Source organism: Odontesthes bonariensis, chromosome 19 (genome assembly GCF_027942865.1).
Source record: "Odontesthes bonariensis isolate fOdoBon6 chromosome 19, fOdoBon6.hap1, whole genome shotgun sequence".
Lineage (NCBI taxonomy): Eukaryota > Metazoa > Chordata > Actinopteri > Atheriniformes > Atherinopsidae > Odontesthes > Odontesthes bonariensis.
Window position 1 is genome coordinate 25,080,243 of NC_134524.1, and position 20,901 is coordinate 25,101,143.

The window sequence follows — 20,901 nt, forward strand, 5'->3', positions numbered from 1 at the left end:
GTGATGCATTTAGACCAAAACACTCAGCGTTAACGTCTTTAGGTCACCTTATTAGTTCATGTTGAAACTTCTCTCTGACATAGATTAATACTCCCCCACCTCGCCCACCTCGCCCGTCTTCTTTAGCCTTTCTTTTTCTTTTCTTTTTTCTTTTTTTAATTTTTTATTATACAATATGTTACAGTTACATTTTATACACCACCCCTTTTACCGTGAAAACAATAAATGCTATTGTACCGGCCACCATGCCTCATAAGGTGCGATCGGGAGCTACTCCCCACCCCCACTAGGTAATGGAACCGATCAAAGGATCTCAGAGAGAATGATCTAATTTGGAGGAAGAGGCTGTCTCAAGACTGATATGATCCAACAAAAGGTCTCTATATTGGTTAATGCAAAGATTTTTTTTTTTCCCAATTTAAAAGTATAGTTTTCTTTGCAATACATTAGGCAGTGCAAATCATGTGAATTGACTTTGTCTCAAAGGTCATGTCATCTACATGGGCTAGTAAGCAAACTGATGGGGAGGGTGGTATTTTACATTTCAGACACTTTGACAAGTCTTCACATATCAGGTGCCAGAACCTCTGGAAAGGTGGACAGAACCAAATTGCATGGATGTAATTATCAGGTATATTTCCTGTACATTGCGAGCAAGTGCTAGATGATGCAAAACCCATCCTGAACATCCGTTGACCGGTTTAGTGTACTCTGTGAATAATTTTATCTTGTATCAATTGTAAATTAGGATTTTTAAGCATTTTAAAAGTTCTTAAACATATCTGGGACCAAAGGTTTTGGTCAAAGTTGACTGACAGATCCTCCCCGTGAGCTGTCACCTTATCGTGGTGGGGGGGTTTGCGTGCCCCAATGAGTCTGGGAGCTATGTTGTCTGGGGCTTTAAGCCCCTGGTAGGGTCACCCATGGCAAACAGATCCTAGATGAGGGACCAGACAAAGAACAGCTCACAAGACCTCTATGATGGATGGAACTATTGGACACCGTGTTCCTTTGCCCGGGCGTGGGTTACCGGGGCCCCCCCCTGGAGCCAGGCCCAGGGGTGGGGCCCGCTGGCGAGCGCCTGGTGGCCGGGTCTGTGCCCGTGGGGCTCGGTCGGGCACAGCCCGAAGAAACGGCACGGGTCCCCCTTCCCACGGGCTCACCACCCGTGGGAGGGGCCATGGGGGTCGGGTGCAGTGTGAGCTGGGCGGCAGCCGAAGGCGGGGACCTTGGCGGTCTGATCCTCGGCTACTGAAGCTGGCTCTTGGGACGTGGAACGTCACCTCTCTGCTGGGGAAGGAGCCTGAGCTGGTGCGCGAGGCTGAGCGGTTCCGGCTAGATATAGTTGGACTCACCTCGACACATGGCTTGGGCTCCGGAACCAGCCTCCTCGAGAGGGGTTGGACTCTCTTCCACTCTGGAGTTGCCCGTGGTGAGAGGCGTAGAGCAGGTGTGGGCATACTTATTGCCCCCCGGCTGTGCGCCTGTACATTGGGGTTCACCCCGGTAGACGAGAGGGTAGCCTCCCTCCGCCTTAGGGTGGGGGGACGGGTCCTGACTGTTGTTTGTGCTTATGCACCGAACGGCAGTTCAGAGTACCCACCCTTTTTGGAGTCCCTGGAGGAGGCACTGGAGAGTGCTCCTCCGGGAGACTCCCTCGTCCTGCTGGGAGACTTCAATGCTCACGTGGGCAATGACAGTGAGACCTGGAGGGGCGTGATTGGGAGGAACGGCCCCCCCGATCTGAATCAGAGTGGTGTTTTGTTGTTGGACTTCTGTGCTCGTCACGGACTGTCCATAACGAACACCATGTTCAGGCATAAGGGTGTCCATATGTGCACCTGGCACCAGGACACCCTAGGCCTCAGCTCGATGATCGACTTTGTGGTTGTATCGTCAGACTTGCGGCCGTATGTCCTGGACACTCGGGTGAAGAGAGGGGCGGAGCTGTCAACTGATCACCACCTGGTGGTGAGTTGGCTCCGCTAGTGGGGGAGGAAGCCGGTCAGACCTGGCAGGCCCAAACGTATTGTGAGGGTCTGTTGGGAACGGCTGGCGGAATCCCCTGTAAGGAGGAGTTTCAACTCCCACCTCCGGCAGAGCTTCAACCATGTACCGAGGGAGGTGGGGGACATTGAGCCCGAATGGGACATGTTCCGTGCCTCCATTGTTGAGGCGGCCGAACGGAGCTGTGGCCGTAAGGTGGTTGGTGCCTGTCGTGGCGGCAATCCCCGAACCCGCTGGTGGACACCAGTGGTGAGGGAGGCCGTCAAACTGAAGAAGGAGTCCTATCGGGCCTTTTTGGCCTGTGGGACTCTGGAAGCAGCTGATGGGTACCGACAGGCCAAGCGGAACGCAGCCTCGGCGGTTGCTGAGGCAAAAACTCGGGCTTGGGAAGAGTTCGGGGAGGCCATGGAGAACGACTTCCGGACGGCCTCGAGGAGATTCTGGTCCGCCATCCGGCGGCTCAGGGGGGGGAAGCGGTGCACCGTCAACACCGTGTATGGTGAGGGCGGGGCTCTGCTGACTTCTACAAGGGACGTCGTGAGTCGGTGGGGGGAATACTTTGAGGGCCTCCTCAATCCTACCGACACGCCTTCCGATGAGGAAGCAGAGTTGGGGAGCTCGGACGTGGGACCTCCCATCTCTGGGGCTGAGGTCGCCGAGGTGGTCAAAAAACTCCTCGGTGGCAAGGCCCCGGGGGTGGATGAGGTCCGTCCTGAGTTCCTCAAGGCTCTGGATGTTGTGGGGCTGTCTTGGTTGACACGCCTCTGCAGCATCGCGTGGACATCGGGGGCAGTGCCTCTGGACTGACAGATTGGGGTGGTGGTCCCCCTCTTTAAAAAGGGGGACCGGAGGGTGTGTTCCAACTATAGGGGGATCACACTCCTCAGCCTCCCTGGTAAGGTCTATTCGGGGGTACTGGAGAGGAGGATCCGACGGATAGTCGAATCTCGGATTCAGGAGGTGCAGTGTGGTTTTCGTCCTGGCCGTGGAACAGTGGACCAGCTCTATACCCTCCGCAGGGTCCTGGAGGGTGCATGGGAGTTCGCCCAACCGGTCTACATGTGTTTTGTGGACTTGGAGAAGGCGTTCGACCGTGTCCCTCGGGGACTCTTGTGGGGGGTGCTCCGGGAGTATGGAGTGCCGGACTCCTTGATACAGGCTGTTCGGTCCTTGTATGACCGGTGTCAGAGTTTGGTCCGCATTGCCGGCAGTAAGTCGGACATGTTTCCTGTGAGGGTTGGACTCCGTCAGGGCTGCCCTTTGTCACCGATTCTGTTCCTAATTTTTATGGACAGAATTTCTAGGCGCAGCCAGGGCGTTGAGGGGGTCCGGTTTGGCGACCTCAGAATCGGGTCTCTGCTCTTTGCAGACGATTTGGTTCTGTTGGCGTCCTCAGGCCGTGACCTTCAGCTCTCACTGGAGCGGTTCGCAGCCGAATGTGAAGCGGCTGGGATGAGAATCAGCACCTCCAAATCCGAGACCATGGTCTTCGGCCGGAAAAGGGTGGAATGCCCTCTCCGGGTCGGGAATGAGATCCTTCCCCAAGTGGAGGAGTTCAAGTATCTCGGGGTCTTGTTCACGAGTGAGGGACGAATGGAACAGGAGATTGACAGACGGATCGGTGCGGCGTCTGCAGTGATGCGGGCTCTGCACCGGCCCGTCGTGGTGAAGAAGGAGCTGAGCCAGAAGGCGAAGCTCTCGATTTACCGGTCAATCTATGTTCCTACCCTCACCTATGGTCACGAGCTGTGGGTAGTGACCGAAAGAACGAGATCGCGAATACAAGCGGCCGAAATGAGTTTCCTCCGCAGGGTGTCTGGGCTCTCCCTTAGAGATAGGGTGAGAAGCTCGGTCATCCGGGAGAGGCTCGGAGTAGAACCGCTGCTCCTCCGCATCGAGAGGAGTCAGATGAGGTGGCTCGGGCATCTAGTGAGAATGCCTCCAGGACGCCTCCCCGGTGAGGTGTTCCGGGCCCGTCCCACTGGGAGGAGGCCCCGGGGAAGACCCAGGACACGTTGGAGAGACTATGTCTCTCGGCTGGCCTGGGAACGCCTCGGGGTCCCCCCAGAAGAGCTGGAGGAAGTGGCCGGGGACAGGGACGTCTGGGTCTCTTTGCTCAAGCTGCTGCCCCCGCGACCCGATCCCCGGACCAGCGGAAGATGATGGATGGATGGATGGATGGATGGATGACTGACAGATCCGTCTCCCATTTCACAATGGGAAGGGATATTGATTCGTCTATGTTAGACAATGCCCTGTAGATTTTTTACAGTAATTTGATAAGTTGAAGATTAAGGAACTCTAATACCCTTGATGGTATTTCCAACCTAGTTTTATTAAACTTAAATTTATGTTTTATTATAGATTTAATTTGTTGATATTCCAAAAACGTTGTCTTGTCCATCCCATATTGTATTATTAATCTGTTAAATGGAATGAAGTCTATCTCCTCATACATGTGTTCCAGGTATTTGATTCCTTTACACCCCCGACCCGGAAAGTTTATTATATTATTATGTTGTAGGATGTCAGGGTTGTTCCAGATGGGTGTACGTTTGCATGGGATTAGTGAAGACTGTATCGTTTTAAGAAACTCCCACCATGCAGTCAGAGAGGATCTCACATTGATGCTCTTGAAGCATATATGGCGTTTTATGTTTGAACTAATGAATGGAAGATCCAAAATCATTATATTGTTGCATAGTGTCTGTTCTACGTCTAACCTTCTCTAGCCTTTCTAAATACATTATATCCTGGAATGCTGGTAGCTGCTGTAGATGATGATGAATGTGTCAACCAACTTTCACATATTCCAAGTATATCAATATTAGAGTCACTTATTAAACGTTCCATTTGCTCAGTTTGTGTTTTTCCTGGTTAAAAACAGCAAAGTGTTTCCTGGTTTCATCTCCTCTCTCTGAGCTGCAGATCCAGATGTGCTTTGACTCAACATGTGCTGCAGGCTGAATGATCTGCTGGAAGAAAATCAGCGAGTAGATTGTTGTGGTGGGACGTTTTCTGGCTCTCAGTCTGCAGATTTGAGAGGTTCAGGAACTAATCTTCATTATTTGTGTTTAAAGTCTCTGGGTTACATGAATTGAACCTGGTGGTGGTAATATTCTGGGTCTTTAATGGTTAGATGACAGGTTTGTAGACTTGTTTTAACAAAGAGAAACAAAGGTTGAGTTAAAACGGACTGTGTTTCCCTGATGGCTGTTGAGCTGAATGGCTGCAGACCTCTGAGTTGTAAGCTTGAACAGAGGGTTAGTGTAAAGAATGTCATGTATTACCACCACTGTTACTTTTATTTCTTTAACCCAGCGGTCATCAACCTTTTTCAGCCCAACCTCTACATGGTGTTTAAGTGAACAACTTAGACAAGACTCTGGTTCCTTCCATCATTTAGAAATATTGTAGCTCAAGTTCCTTTTCAGAGTTTCATCATGACAAAAAGAATTAGTAAAAGAGCAAAACGCCAGAGTTTACAGCTTAAAAAGCTGAACGTGTGCACAACACACCAGAGCACAGTGCTGATAGCTTAGGGCACTTATAAACGCACCCTCACCGTTCACGTTTGATCTGAGACATTGAAACCTGAGTGGCTCGGTCTGTCCAGGTCCAGTTAGAATATGTTGGTTAGCTTAGAGAAATCTTTTGTGTGAACTTCAAAAGGATCTAAGTCTTCTTCCTCTCTGTCATTGCAGAAACGTAGAGCCCAAGAGGGATCCGGATGGCACTGCTGTAAGGACTGTGGGAAAGTTATCAAACAATCAAATCTGAGGTATCATCAGAGGCTTCATACTGGAGAGAAGCCACACAGCTGTGGTCAGTGTGGGGCAGCTTTCACTGCATTATCTAATCTAAAGACACACCAACGTATTCACACAGGAGAGAAGCCTTTCAGCTGTGGTCAGTGTGGGGCAGCTTTCACTGCATTATCTAATCTAAAGGCACACCAACGTATTCACTCAGGAGAGAAACCTTTCAGCTGTGGTCAGTGTGGGGCAGCTTTTACTCAATCATCTGATCTAAAGAAACACCAACGTATTCACACAGGAGAGAAGCCTTTCATCTGTGACCAGTGTGGGGCAGCTTTCACTCAATTAGGTAGTCTAAAGAGACACCAACGTAGTCACACAGGAGAAAAACCTTTCAGCTGTGGTCAGTGTGGTGCAGCTTTCTCTGCATTATCTAATCTAAAGACACACCAACGTATTCACACAGGACAGAAACCTTTCATCTGTGGTCAGTGTGGGGCAGCTTTCACTCAATTATCTGTTCTAAGGACACACCAAAGTATTCACACAGGACAGAGACCTTTCATCTGTGGTCAGTGTGGGGCAGCTTTCACTCAATTAGGTAACCTAAAGACACACCAACGTATTCACACAGGAGAGAAGCCATACAGCTGTGGTCAGTGTGAGGCAGCTTTCACTCAATTATCTAGTCTAAAGACACACCAACATATACACACAGGAGAGAAACCTTTCAGCTGTGGTCAGTGTGGGGCAGCTTTCACTGAATTAGGTAGTCTAAAGACACACCAACGTAGTCACACAGGAGAGAAGCCATACAGCTGTGGTCAGTGTGGGGCAGCTTTCACCAGATTATCTAGTCTAAAGAGACACCAACGTAGTCACACTGCAGAGAAATGATTGGCTTAATCAACAACAATTTTTACGGCAGATAAGCAAACATTCACCTGGCAGCTGCAACAGGAACAACCAATCAGAAGCCTTGCCTCTGTTCAGATTAAAAATCTTCTTTGTGGATTACCACCTTCTCTTGTCAGGACTTTAGTTCTGACTGTTCTGTGGGTAGCACATGTTTGAAGAACCATTGAAAGTGCTTTATAATTTGTTGGGATTGCTTTAACTGGGGACGGATCTCCCGACGTTCAAGACAAACATGGCATCAATTGTGAGTTGATGGACAGAACAAAATGCAGTCTGTTTGAAAGTAGAAACATGTTTATTCTGTTACACTGAACATATTTGTTTTGTTTCAAGTTAAGATCCACAAAGTAGCTTTGCACCAGCTGTGGGTATTTATGTAAACATCTGAAGAAGCAATATATCATTTCAGTTTGATGTGAAGTCGAGCTTTACACTCGTCTGTATTTCATTGTTCTGCATTTCATTAAAGGTCAGATGTTAACTTTTCTCATGCTCTTCATGTTCTTGCTACACAGATATTTTTGAAGAAAATGTGTGTTTGGTTACGAGGGAAAGTTGACCCTTATCATCTTCCCCAAAGACCCAGAAATCTTTAACGCAATCTGAAAAAGGTTTGGAGTTGTTCCCTGTACTTCCCAGACAGCTGTATGATGCTGATGACTGAAGCTGAAAGTTAAGGCTGTTCCAACACTAAAAGGGCACGAGGCTCAACTTCAAGCTGTGAAACTCTTTCAAATGTCTGTTGTGTTTGAATCAGACGTGTGAACAGATTTTAGTCCAAACTTTGGGTTGAAACTTACTTTTTCAACCTCCGTAATGATCTGTAAAACTGAAGGTTGTTGAAGAACACAGTGCTGGATCCAAACAATAGTGTAATGTTCCAATTTCACCTCCTGGTGGCAGTGTCGTCTCACTGGGGATTTCTCATTGGTTCTTTTAAAAGCAGGAATCAACGTCAGATATTCATGATCTGAAGAGAGTGAACTCCTGTGCTTCTGCAGAATACCTGAGTTTCCTCCAGTTCGACCATGAAGTTAGTGTTTTTCGCAATGCTGGTTTGGCAATGGTATTATCCGGGACCTATCCCGGCCCAAACCATCGACCTGGGCTGCTTGGCCCAAGGGGAAAATAGTTGTAACTAATTTTTGTCACTTATCTTATTCTTGCATTAATATCAATTCAACTGTAGTCTGCATAAATTCACCATTGCAGCGCAGCCGCCTGCTGCGTCACAGCAGATTAAATAGGTTCTACCATGTAAGGGAATTCTCTCCTCCCAAATGTTTCAGATGGTTTGGGCCATGGCTCGTCTTTTAAATAACAATGGCGCGAAACAGAGCGCGTCAGTGATGGAGGGTAGAAAGAGGCCAGGTGGAACAGAGAGGGCTAAGCTAAAAAAAAGACAGATGGCAGCCAAATGTGCCAAATTGACAGATATCTTCTCAAGATAAGCTGGTAGGTTACTGAGAGATATGGATAATAGGCCTGGTTGTGAATTTGATCAAATAGTCTATAACGTGGCGAACGTTTGCAATGTCAACTCAACTGTCATCTGACAGCTTTTGTTGTTAAATATGTAAAATCTCACAATTTATATGATTTAGAAGTGTATTCCTATATTCAAAGAAGAACCGAACACTTTCTTTACATTCCAGTTCTGATGAACAATTAACGCTTTATCACGCTTTATCTCCTCATCAACTGTAGCCTGCATTCCCACAGGTGCGCACATGTGGTTACTGACGCAATATTAAATAGGGGCGATCACATTTGTTGTTTGATATTTGTTATTAAATGCATCTCAAACATGCAATTAAAATAAATATAATTATTTAGAAGGGCTGTATGCAAATATTGTACATGGTCTGCGTGCGCAGGGACAGGGGCACCGCGAGCACGTTGGAGTGTTTAGTTGCCTTTTTTAATTACTGGAGAGTCTGCACCAGCATCATGTTTCATGTTCAAGCCTTCCCCTCCCATATATTATAATGTGAGCTGAGCCCGCTCACGCCCGTGCAGGGAATAGAGTGTTCTATTTTCAAGTTGCAATGAGCACTTATTCGGACACCGCGCGGGCACGACGCTTTGATGTGAAAGGAAGAATCTGTTTTCTTGTTGATTTCTATCCATTTCGGACTGAACATGAATACAGGTGCAGACCCGTGCTTGCTGTGTGTAAATGAACCGAACACTTGCTTTACATTCCAGTTTTCCATTTTTTGACAAGCAGTTTCAAATGTGCTGTCACGGTTATCTCCTCTCCAACTGTAACTGTATTTTTTTTATTGTTATCGATTGTTTTTTTGTTTGTTTTATCTTTTTTCACGGACTCAAATTCCTCCTCCATATTAGAGTGGCCTGAATTTGAATTAAATTCCCGGACTGAGAAAATGGCCCACCCCGGTCCTGGTTTTTCGCCATATATATTTATATTTACACTAACTTACAGATTTAATCTGCTGTAACTCCTGGTTAAATGGAGGTTTTCCTCTTTCTTTAACTGCAGAATTCCACCGTAATATAATTCTAGTCTAGAAAGAAATAAAATAATAAACTCATATGTCAGCTTTAGTTATTTATAAATGTAGATTGATGATACAAATTGGATGGAAGCTTTTGGCTCTGGATTAAATGTTTTGGGTTCAGGTGGAACCAAACCAGGTCAGCACCATTATTCCAGAATTCTTTGCATCTTCTTCAGATTTTCTCTGTGAAAACAGAGACTTCTGAACTGGTGTGGATGCTGCTGGAAAGACCTCTGCTGGTCACTCTGGTAGTTTTCCACATCTGTTATGATGTGTAACCATAGCAACGGGAAAGTTGTTCACCTGTTGGTGCAGCTAACTGAGCTTCACAAAAGCCCAAGAAATGGCTGGAAAAATACCCCAAATCTGGATGAGCTTAAGAAGAGATGTCTAGGATGCAGAGCAGGAACAAACTGGAGGAAAAGGAGGAGGAAGTTTAAAGCATTTCTTCCCTCGATCATCAGGGGAAATGTGAGATCACTGGTGGATAATGCCCCTTTTCCACCGTTTTAAAAATCGACCTCTATGTAAGAACACTGCCCACCTACCGCCACCTGAGTGTGAAAACAAATTGAGTTTGTTTCGGGCACCCTCTGCTGCTTCCTTCCAGTAGGTATCAGTGTTGGGCTTTGTTTGCGGGAGCCGTGAGTTTCCATTAGTTTCCATTGAACATGGGCCCTAACAAGGAGCTGGAGAGTCAGGTAACACTTTTTTACTATTGTATGTATAAATTTCCACTCCCTAATGGGTAATATTTCAGTTATGACATTTAGAGTATATTGTGTTGAAATAAAATTACCTTAAAACGTGCAAGGAAAATCACTAATACTACAACAATGTAGTAGCAGAGAAACTGCCACTGTGTAATCCTGATTCAAGATATTTTTTATTGAAGTTTTCTCAACATAACAAATGTGCAGCGTTTCATAGTCAATACAGAGATATGATTATGGGTATATATCAATCACAGCATGCACAAGTGAGATGTACAAGAATACAGAAATAAAAGAATGAAAATAAACCAAATAAAATCAAACGGTGTAAAAAGTAATCCCTCCCATGTCACAGCCAGGTTACTAGTCATAGCATAAGATCACTGTTATGCCGAAAGCATGACTGAGCCAAAAATGTGCAGCATAGCTGAGCTGTACTCAAGGGCCAAGCCTTTACAGAGTCTGGAATACGTTTAGGAAGGGGCCCCACACCTTCTGGAACTTCTCATTTGATTGCTGAAGTGAGTATCTTAACCTTCTCCAGTTTTAAGAAGGACACAATGTCTTCCAGCCATTGCGCATGAGTGGGAGGAAAAGTATCCTTCCACCTGAGCAGAATTGCTCAACGGGCCAGAAGGGAAGCAAAGGATAAAGTGCGTTGCTTTGCTATAGTTAGCTTTTTCTCCCCTCCCATGACCCCAAACAGAGCAGTCAGTGGGTTTGGTTCTAATTTGATGTTTAGCACCCGAGAAAGTGTCTGAAAAACTTCTCTCCAATAATTATTAAGGCCTGAGCAGGACCAGTACATATGAATGAGAGAAGCTTCCACATGTTTGCATCTGACACAGTATGGACTAATGTCCGGGTATATGGAGGACAATTTTGCTTTTGAAATATGAGCCCAGTGTACCACTTTGAACTGAATTAAACCAGTGTTGTTTTTGACAACCATCTTAGATTTAGTCTTAGTCTTAGTCTTTTGGACTAAAATGCTTATTAGTTTTAGTCACTTCTATATGTGTTAGTTTTAGTCCAGTTTTAGTCGACGAAAAGTCAAAAAGGTTTTAGTCTAGTTTTAGTCAAAAAAGAGAGAAAAAATAAGTATAGTCTACCTTGTTAAGAAAATAGTATGGTCTTAACTATCAAACAAGCAGAACAAAAATACATAGCTTATTAACTGACCCTGTACTAAAGCTTTCTGATTTTTCATTCTGTACTGTGCGTGTGTCCCAACTTTACTGTAAGCGCACTAAACGCACAGGTCCTGGTTAGGGCTGCACAACGTCACTTGTGGCTTTTAGGCTAAAGCTAGCAGACTCTACGTATAACAGTAACTCGACCTGTTTAACATATCAAGTTACGTGCTGACAGAACGTACACACAAAGAGATAACCACATCGTCACTGAATGTAAACATGCTGCTAAAGTAACACAATTGTAATGAATTGACGTTAGCGTAACAAAAGCTAATTTTAGCCTGAAGCTAGCAGCCCATTTGTGCCAGGAGTATGTGGAAAACGTACTAATGTATTAGCTTACTATGAAATTTATCGATTATGTTAACAGCATTTGTAACTTACCTTTGAAAAAATATCCCTGTGGCGAGCCTTAAGATGCCGCAGCAGATACTTTTTAGGTTTTAATTGACACACACAATAAGCAGAAATGTCATGCATTTTAAACGTCTGACAGATCACCCACTAACATTTTTGTCCATTCTCGTTTTGTCAACGAAAACTCACACATGTCTCGTCATGTTTTCGTCATCAGACAGCTATGTTTATCTCGTCACCGTCTCGTTATCGTCATGAAAAAAAGTGCCGTCAACGAAATGATTTCGTCATCGTCATCGTTGACGAAAACAACACTGAATTAAACAGTGACGTGCACAGAGGGCTGATGAATTAACCAATTGGAGTATGGAAACCCAAGTATCTTCTCATAAGGAAAAACCTAAGTCCTCCTCCAATGCTGTTTTGAGCTTATCTGTGGGGGCACTCCGAAGATCCAACAGCTTGCCATAAAAAGCTGAAATGAGCCTCTTTTTAAGTGGATCCATAGAAAGAACAGTGTCAACAATGGTCGATTCTGCTGCTGTAATGGATCTGGACGCCTGAGAAAGATCAAAATGTCTCGCCTGAAGATACCTGAAAAAATTTGACTTAGGGAGGCAGAATTTTCTACTCAACTGCTCAAATGAAGCCAAACTGTTGTCTATAAACAGATCTTTAAAACGTACAATACCTTTCCTGTGCCATTCTTGAAAGGCAGAATCCTGGCAGGATGGTTTGAAAAGGTAGTTTGATGCAATGGGGCTTAGGAGAGAAAAGCTATGAAAACCGAAATGCTTCCTAAATTGGGCCCAGACTTTTAGAGAGTGTTTAACCATTGGGTTTCTAATTGGTTTGATTGAGGGAAGTGGAAGTGAGGATCCAAGAAGTGCAAAAATTGATAAGTTATCGTGTGACTGTAGCTCCATCGCCACCCAGTCAGGTTCAGAATGCAAGGCAGCGCAAGTTAGCAGCCCAATAATACAAGCGAAAGTTTGGAAGGGCCAGACCGCCTGTCGCCTTGGTCTTTTGAAGATGGATCCTGTTCAAACGTGGTCGTTTACCCTGCCATAAGTATGAAGAAATAACTTAGTCGAGAAGTTGAAAAAAGGATCCAGGGATAAAGAGTGGTAAAGCCTGGAAAAGGTACAAAAATTTAGGTAGAATGGTCATTTTGACTGAGTTGATGCGACCCACAAGAGACATTGACAGGGGCGACCACTGTGTTAGGGTTTGTTTAGTTTGATTTAACAATGTGATTAAGATTCTCCTGGAAAAGATCTTGATGCTTCTTTGTCACGGATATGCCCAAGTAGGAAAATTTGTTGTTCTCAATTTTGAAAGGAAAACCGCTAAGGTCTAAGGCATGTGCTTCATTCACTGTGTAATCCTAATGACATCTTTGTAACATTTGTTTTATAGGTGATAAATACATATTTAACTGTGCTAATGCTCAAGCACAACCAGTGCAATGCCGGTCAAGTTGCCTTCATTGACACTTTTGCAATGACCTCAATCTGGGCAATGAAGTCAAAAAAAATCAGAAGGCAGTGGACAAATTCAGGCTTGCCAAGTCCCTCCTTAGAGAATCAGGTGTTTTCTTTTCGCTCAACATTGTCAGTCACTTCATGTTGTTGTTTTTTATTCGATTCAATTCAATTCATTTTTATTTATATAGCGCCAAATACAACAAATGTCATCTCAAGGCACTTAGATAGTAAGTCCAATTCAAGCCAATTGGAATTCAATTAATTAATAATAATCATAATTCATAAAATACTGATCATAATTCATAAAATTTAAATATAATTAATTAATTAATATGATTTAAATAAAATGTATGCATGTTATCTCACAAATAAGCAACCCTAAGACAGTCAATTCATTCTATGCCAAGCAAATTGTATTAATCTGAACATATTTGTTTAATATTGTTTGTCTTAACAGATGACCTGAGCAACTATTGTTCTTTTTGTGGGTAGGAGGACCAGGATGGAACCCAAAGGGTAATTTCTATGCTTTGCCACAAAAAATGAAAAGGAATAGTTTTTACTGTATCAATGTTGCCCAGGTTATTTACAACAATTGATTACTACATTCTTCTGCATCATCGGCATCTACAGGTACTACTAATACAGGCATCACTTTTGTTGTACTCGTTTTGTGTTGACATGCAAGATTACTTACTTTCCATTGTACATATGCTGTTGAAAATAGTTTTTTAGCCAGAACTAAACAATTATGTTGGTGAGAAGAAGGAATATTAAAGATATTATAAGTCAATTCATTTAGAGTTATTGTTAGGACACTTTATAATCTAAAATGTGCATACCACTACACCTGCCTATTGTCCCAGATTTGCTGTGACGTGTGTCAGAGGTGGTACCACCAGAATTGTGTGGATTGGCCTCCAGTGGATGAGGAGTTCTTGTGTCCCGCTTGTAAGTAATGCTGTCCCATGTTATTTCTTATATTTGTTTTTATATTGTTAAAATGTTTTTTATTATTGATATTTTGGTTTGTTTTCATAGAAAGCTATTGTGACATGCTTATTGTGAAGGTGTTCAGTGTTCAAAGTGTTTTTCATCACAATAAATTATGTATATGCTCCCAATGATTTTGTGTGCACATTTCCCAAAAGAAGAGTTGGGGTGAATTTATCACCAGGTAAAAATTACAATATCCTAGTGGGATGATTGTTTTTCTGTTTCTCCCAGCATAAATTACCTTTTCAGATTATAGTCAAAGGACTGATACTGATGAGGGGAGTCGTTTTCATGCATGTGCCACCTTCCGGCAGGTGGAAAACCAGGCCTGCCGTGATATGCACCCCCTTTGATTTTTTTTTCTGTTAATCCCAGAATCAAATGCTTTTCACAGTAAAAAAAAAAAAAAGACTAGTGTGTTGAACCAGAGTCAGTTTAGTGCATGTGACAGCTTTACAGTAAGAGTTAAGCAGGGGGTACATGCTGTATCACAGGAGAGGGAACACAAGGCCTGCCATGAAATGCTCCCCATCTGCACAATTTTGTTTCTTTGACCTCAGCATTAGGTACTTTTAACTTTATGAATTTGGTGCCAATATATGTATGAGTTTGATAGGTCTGATAACAGATATGTTAGTGGTGGATGGGGGATTGGTTTATTGTATTTTATCTTATAAAGCAGCAAGAAAAATATATAATTTCTTAAAAACAAGTGTAGCTATTGAATATGAGAATATGTCCTTTAATGGTGAGAAACACACAGATGCTATGACTTGTCTATGAGGCATAGATCAAATTACATTTTCATATAGTGATATTCAGGATCAGAAGGCTATTGTTTCGACCTACATAGCCTACAGGTTAACACAAATAAAAGCACTTACTTTTGAACCTTGCAACAAAAGCTGGATTCATATTTAAGTCTTGTGAGATCCCAAGTCAAATATATTCACCTTGTTTTGAAAAATCAAGTCCATTCATTTTGTACTTATGGCTGGGGTTTATATTTTCACAGCGTTCGCTATAACGCGATTTTGTGTTGAGAAGAACATCGGAACACTCTTTAGACTTTTAAAGACTGAAAGCAACCGATGTTCTTCTCTTCCATCTCCTTCATAAATAATTAAATCGTAGAATAGTATGTTCCCCAGCGTTTGTTTAGGCGAAATGCTTCACTTTCTGAACAAACAAGTGGTGCGCGCTCGCTCCCGCGAGGGGGTGCATCTGACGGCAGGGGTGCCGAATTCGGCAAGCCGCCCCATCGTTTCCGATTGCGGTAGCAAATCCTACGGTACAGCACAGCTCTTTGACCACTACCGCTACAAGTCATACTGAAAGTGATGGACTGTCTGAGTTTTGAAGGTACTATTTTAACCTGCCTGGATGTCCTTTGTAATTCTTTTTTGCACTGCTGCTTCACTTCTTTTTTTTTTTTTAGCCTTGAAGATGAGCACAATAAAACACCATCTAAGTGAATTCCCGCATTTGGCTTTAATTTTTGTCATAACAGAGCCCAGCCACACTTGTATATACTTTTTGCCCCCATATATTTTTCATATTATGGCATTTTATATGCCAAGACCTTTTTTCTCGAAAAAAAAAAAAGATCCATTTCGAGATACCGAAGCTCGTTTTGTGGCGCTATGGGGCTAATGATGTATTTTCCAAGATGACGGGTTCAGATATTTTGTTAGTTCTGCCAAGTTAAGTTAGTTTTCTCATCACAGCAAAACAGCGGGAAAAACTGAGGGGCATCCACTGGCTGAAGTGCAGCTCAGTTAGATAGACTCTCTGCCCACGGATGCCACCGTCTAGCCTGGCGACGCCATCCTACGTACTTCCGCACATAGTCTGGCCAAATCCCCCTACCTCGGTTCGCTCAGTGTTTTGCCAATCAGCAAACAGTTGCGAGTGGTGACGCAGAACTCACGCGCGGAGTCCATTGTAGTCCATATAATTGTAGTTCAACCGCAGCGGAAATAAACATGGCGACGGAAGAACGCTAGAAGCTATCCATGAAGTTGTCTCAACTCTGGAGAGCATTACACAATTAAAACGAGAGCAAGAGGAATGCCTCTTCAATATTGTTAGTGGCAAGGATGTCGAAGCTCTCCTTCCAACTGGCTTTGGGAAAAGTTTGATTTATCAAATGGTACCGGTATAATGAAAGCGGATGTGGGAAGCGTGATTCGCAAGCTAGAGCCTCGCGAGAGTAAGCATGAACCTCGGCGCATAACCAACGTCATTTCTAAACATTATGATTGGTTAAGGGAACTCCGTTACTCCAATGAATTTAAGTTGCTGGGTAAGGTCCCGCCCTCCATGGAAACGGATTCCTCTTGGGTTTTCCCAGACTGTTTGACAGAGTCAACAGTCGGCTTTCGCCCAGGCTAGCCACCGTCTGCGCTGAAGCGCAAAAATTGACTTGACTTAGAGCAGTCAACAGAATTACACACGCATGTGTTGACTTAACATTCCAGATCCTCCCCAACTGTCACGAAAGCGGGGAGATTAGGTGCTGACACAGAAACACGCTCATTTTCAAGCTCACCAAATTCCCTCGTGATCTCGATAAAAACACTAAACGCACACATCTTTTTATTTCCTATGTAAGCAGTCTACTGTATGCTGTGTTCTCAAAACAAACAGTGAAAACAAGAAAATGTAACTTCTTATTATCATTAAAACTAAGACGTTGTCATCTCGAGATAATGGCATCAAAAGTGAATAATTGCAGGCTATGCATTCTATGCTTATATGCTCAACTACCAAACACAATAAGACTTATAAAGACACAAAATGGTGACTTGGATTAGAAATAAGATAAGCAGTGTCAGTGAAAGTCAGTCTGTCCACGGTTTTGGTCGAGACTGATGAGCAGTGAGTTCAGAAAGTTTTCCAATTTTTCTTACATTTTGTTTTATTGAAGAAAGTGTTGTCCCTTCTGGGCTACAGTAGAAACGTGAAGGGGAAACCTGTTGGAGGACTGAGGAGGAAGAGGAGGAGGAGGAGGAGGGCGAAGTGTCACATTCTTGCATAATTATCGCTCAGTCTATGGCTACAAAAACACAACAAAGGAAACCACATTATATTACATTTCTGCCAGTGAATCACCCCAGATGTTACATGCTGGAACTTTAAAGCATTTTTGGCCCCAGTGGCAGTCTTTCGTCTGTTGGGGAAAGGATCTTTCTCTGACAGTTTTCCTCATTCTTCTTGGCAGAAATGTTTAATCTCAACCAGACTGGATGGGTAGCCACAGTGCACGTTTTCAAGTCTTTTCGAAGCGTTCCTTAAAAACACTCCAGGGTTTTCTTCGGTGTCACACTTCAGGCCATTCCTTGTGAAACGTAAACCTGCTTCCATCTTTGCCTCTGTTATCAGTAGTCTCTCCAGGTTCAGTTGAACAGTCCTTTTTAGCTTGGGAGGGTCCCATATTGTGAGATTAATTTCCTGATTGGAAGCTGGGATAAGAGCTGAATGATCCACTAAATTTTCAGGAAATGAGCTTCAGTGCTTCTTTTAGTATCTCCTTTAGCATTTCCTTTATGAAACCAAACGGTATTGCTCTGTCGCATTTTTCCTTGCAGTCGCAACATCAAAGCGATGGAGTCACACTCACTGTGATCCACTTAGATTTGAAGACAGGAGGCTGGAAAGCAAGCTGACGTGAGCGGCCTGCAATAACATCTTTCGCTTTTGTGGCTTTTTCTTTCCTCTTTTTTCAATTACCAACCTTGATCGTGAATTTATATTTCCACTGATTTCATAAATATAGAATATAATCTCAGTGATATGACATGATAAGAGCATTTGCGTTTGCACAACAGCAGGTGAAACTGATTCGCAATAAGTGTTGCTTCCTAACTGGACAGGTTGATTTCACAGAAGTGTGATTGACTTGGAGTTAGCCTAGATTGTGTTGTTTAGGTGTTCCCTTTATTGTTTTGAGCGGTGTATACTGTTCAAATTACAAAACCTTTTTTTTCTTCTATTGTGACTGAAAATCTATTGAATACCTTGGTGTTTCTTAACAAAGCGCCCACACCTGTAAAGATGCCATGAGAAAAGCTAGATGAACCTTCAGCTGAATTGATTTGTCACTGAAGGAAGTCTTTCCTCAAGCGGAGAGCAGCATATCCAAATGGAGCTACAAACGAAAAAAAAACGAAATGCAATAAGTGGCTGGACCCTCTTCTTCTAACCTCGGTGTGACCCCACTGTGAAGAATGTGCAACCACTTCGAACTGGTTTCGCCACGCGAACAACAGCCAGACTCTTGACTCTTTGTTTTAAAAATATTACAGCGAATAACTGAACATAAGCTGCATGAAATTCAGGGTATGTCTCTCTTTCACACATTTTTTTTTTAGGCTCCGGTTCGTTTTCCCCATTTAGCCGAGACCCTTCAATTTAGATTGGCTCAAACTCCATGTTTCACGTCTCTGCAGAGGTGACCTTTCCGGGTGACATTTGGAAATTAATTCCCCTCGAGCAACACGTCACGGAGGCCGTTTTCCTGGAAGTGTCTTTTTGGTTGTTTGTTATGTTTCTCTCTTCTACTTGATATTAACTCTGTCACATCCCTGGTATAGTTGCAATGACAAAACCTCAGATAATCTGTTTGCATAGGTGATATGATGCGATATGATTGTTTTTTATTCAAAACATTTATTCTCCCAACCCCTACACAAATCAAATGAGACAGAAGGAATTCTGTTAATTGTGTCACTTATTAAAACTATAATCCTCCTGAAGCGAGGACTTATGTATTTTGAATCTTTGATCGCTGCTGGTTGCCTGACTGAATCAATGCTGCTGTCCATAGCAGTGGAACCTGACCTCACGACCATTTCTTGATAACCTTAACAGCTCCTCATTTCAGATTGGCTGTCACGTTTTTTGTTTTTCTGAATTCCACTTGTGGCCTGTGCATTCTAGAATCAGGTACAGCCTGACTGGAGCAGCCAAATTACGCCCAGTAAAAATACAATGAAAACAGAACAAATCTACTTCTCAGCACCAACAATCGCGCAATCAGTATTTGTTCATTTAAATCGTAGCCTGCGGTTGAAACGCAGGCCACATTTACACATAGCAAGGTATTTAGAGAAACAGATATTTCCCCCCCTTCCGTTTTCAATAATAACATCGTGCACACAACATCGTTTTCAAAAAACTTGTCATTTACATCAACCCGCATAAATACGCCGTCAAGCGCCATAATAACTATGCCAAACCTATTGGCGGCAGTGTAGGGAAAGGAATAAAGCCATGCAAGCCAATCAAAATCCTCAGAATCGAGGACTTTCCTCATGTGAAGGAGGAGATAACATGAGCAAATATCACAACAAAACTGAAGGCACTAAGAGGGAAATATAGACAGTCAGTGCATACTGGACGCAGGAGCGGCCACGGAAGAGTGGTGCTCCTCTATTTTGAACTGTGCGAGCAGGTTTGGGGTGGCAAATGCAATAAGGCCAGAATGGTTTGCACAAATGTAAAAATTAGTAGAACTTTAACATCATCCATGATAATCCTGATCAGTAGCCAAACAAACTGTAAACATAAGGCGCTCGCATGACGTTAAGCATTTTCTGGCGCATAATGTGACGTTTAAGAACCTAAAACGCCGTTTCTCCCAGTTGACACGGCAACACATAACCGGCGTTATCAGAAATCTCCACTTTGGCCGGAGGTTTTAGAAATAATCGTTTTCTGTGATAAAAACGGGGTTTTGGTGTAAATGAGAGGCGAAACCGCAGGAAAATATCTGCGTCTTCCTATCGTGTAAACGGGGCCGCAGTAACCAGCAGCTAGACTTTCAGCCACTAATACACACATCTGTCCAGTTGTGGCTCATTTGCACCGGTTCCTCAGTGAGACGAGGGACTTATGTTTTAACTTTTAAATCCCTTCTTGGTTAGATTTCAGGGTATTATGAATTACCCCCACTTTGAATTATTATCAACACATTTTCCCTGCAATCAAAACTATATCTTTCTGTACCTGACTCACACTGGAAAAGTAAAGCCTTTCTAAGCCTTTCTGCTCACCTTGACATTTGTCTTTCATTCCACCAAAGACAACTTTAGTGTCCCCACTTAGAAAAACAGCAATGGAAAAATGGTCTTTTGGATATTTTTTAATCTTATTGTGGAAATAGTAATGAGTATGCAATTTTTTTTTGTAACAAATGGGTAAAAGGTCACTTCGTGGTAATAGTATCAAAATTTGAAAAAAAAGTTATGGGGAAATACATGTACATACCTGTTTAGATACTACTGATATGAATGGTTTTCACTGCCCTGGATGGGAAACACTTTGGGTCAATTCTGTTGCCACAGGCAGAACCAATAGCAAGTGTCATACATGGGGGGGATGTGGAAATTGTTGATTCTTACAAGTACTTAGGGACAATATTTGACAGTGAGCTCAAGTTTCATGTAAACACTGAGACAATTGTCAAAAAGGGACAACAGAGAATTCATCTGCTGAGGAAGCTTAACTCCTTCAGTGTCTCTAAAACCATTTTACGTAACTTTTATCAGTCTTTTATTGAGAGTCTTTTAACTTTTTCTTTTTTATGTTGGTTCAATAGCCTATCAGTCAAAGACAAGAAGTCTCAGCAGCATTGTTAACACTTCATCAAAGATTATTGGAACACAGCTAAACAGTCTGAGTGCTCTGTTTAACAAACAGGCAGTCCAAAAGGCTAAAAGTATCATCAGTCAGCCTGATCATGTGTGACGGGTCACCACTATCTACCATGGACGACGACGACCAGGTGGATTATGGGGGTACTTTATTTCAGCTGCAACACAGTGTATGGCCACAGTGGTGAGGAGAAGTTAACATCAGTCACAGGACAATCACGTGAAAATCCTCTTTCCTCTGTGGCAATTAATAATAAAATAAAATACAGAAAACTGTCAATATAAAAT

General features: G+C 43.3%; 1 protein-coding gene across 1 annotated transcript; it reads left to right on the forward strand.

Moving 5' to 3' along the window:
* The first annotated feature begins 245 nt into the window (after positions 1-245).
* On the forward strand, positions 246-6,914 carry LOC142368747 (uncharacterized). The gene is made up of 2 exons (XM_075450927.1): positions 246-257; positions 5,712-6,914. The coding sequence occupies exons 1-2, from the start codon at positions 246-248 to the stop codon at positions 6,660-6,662; spliced, it is 963 nt and encodes a 320-aa protein (XP_075307042.1). The 3' UTR covers positions 6,663-6,914.
* Positions 6,915-20,901: the final 13,987 nt, after the last annotated feature.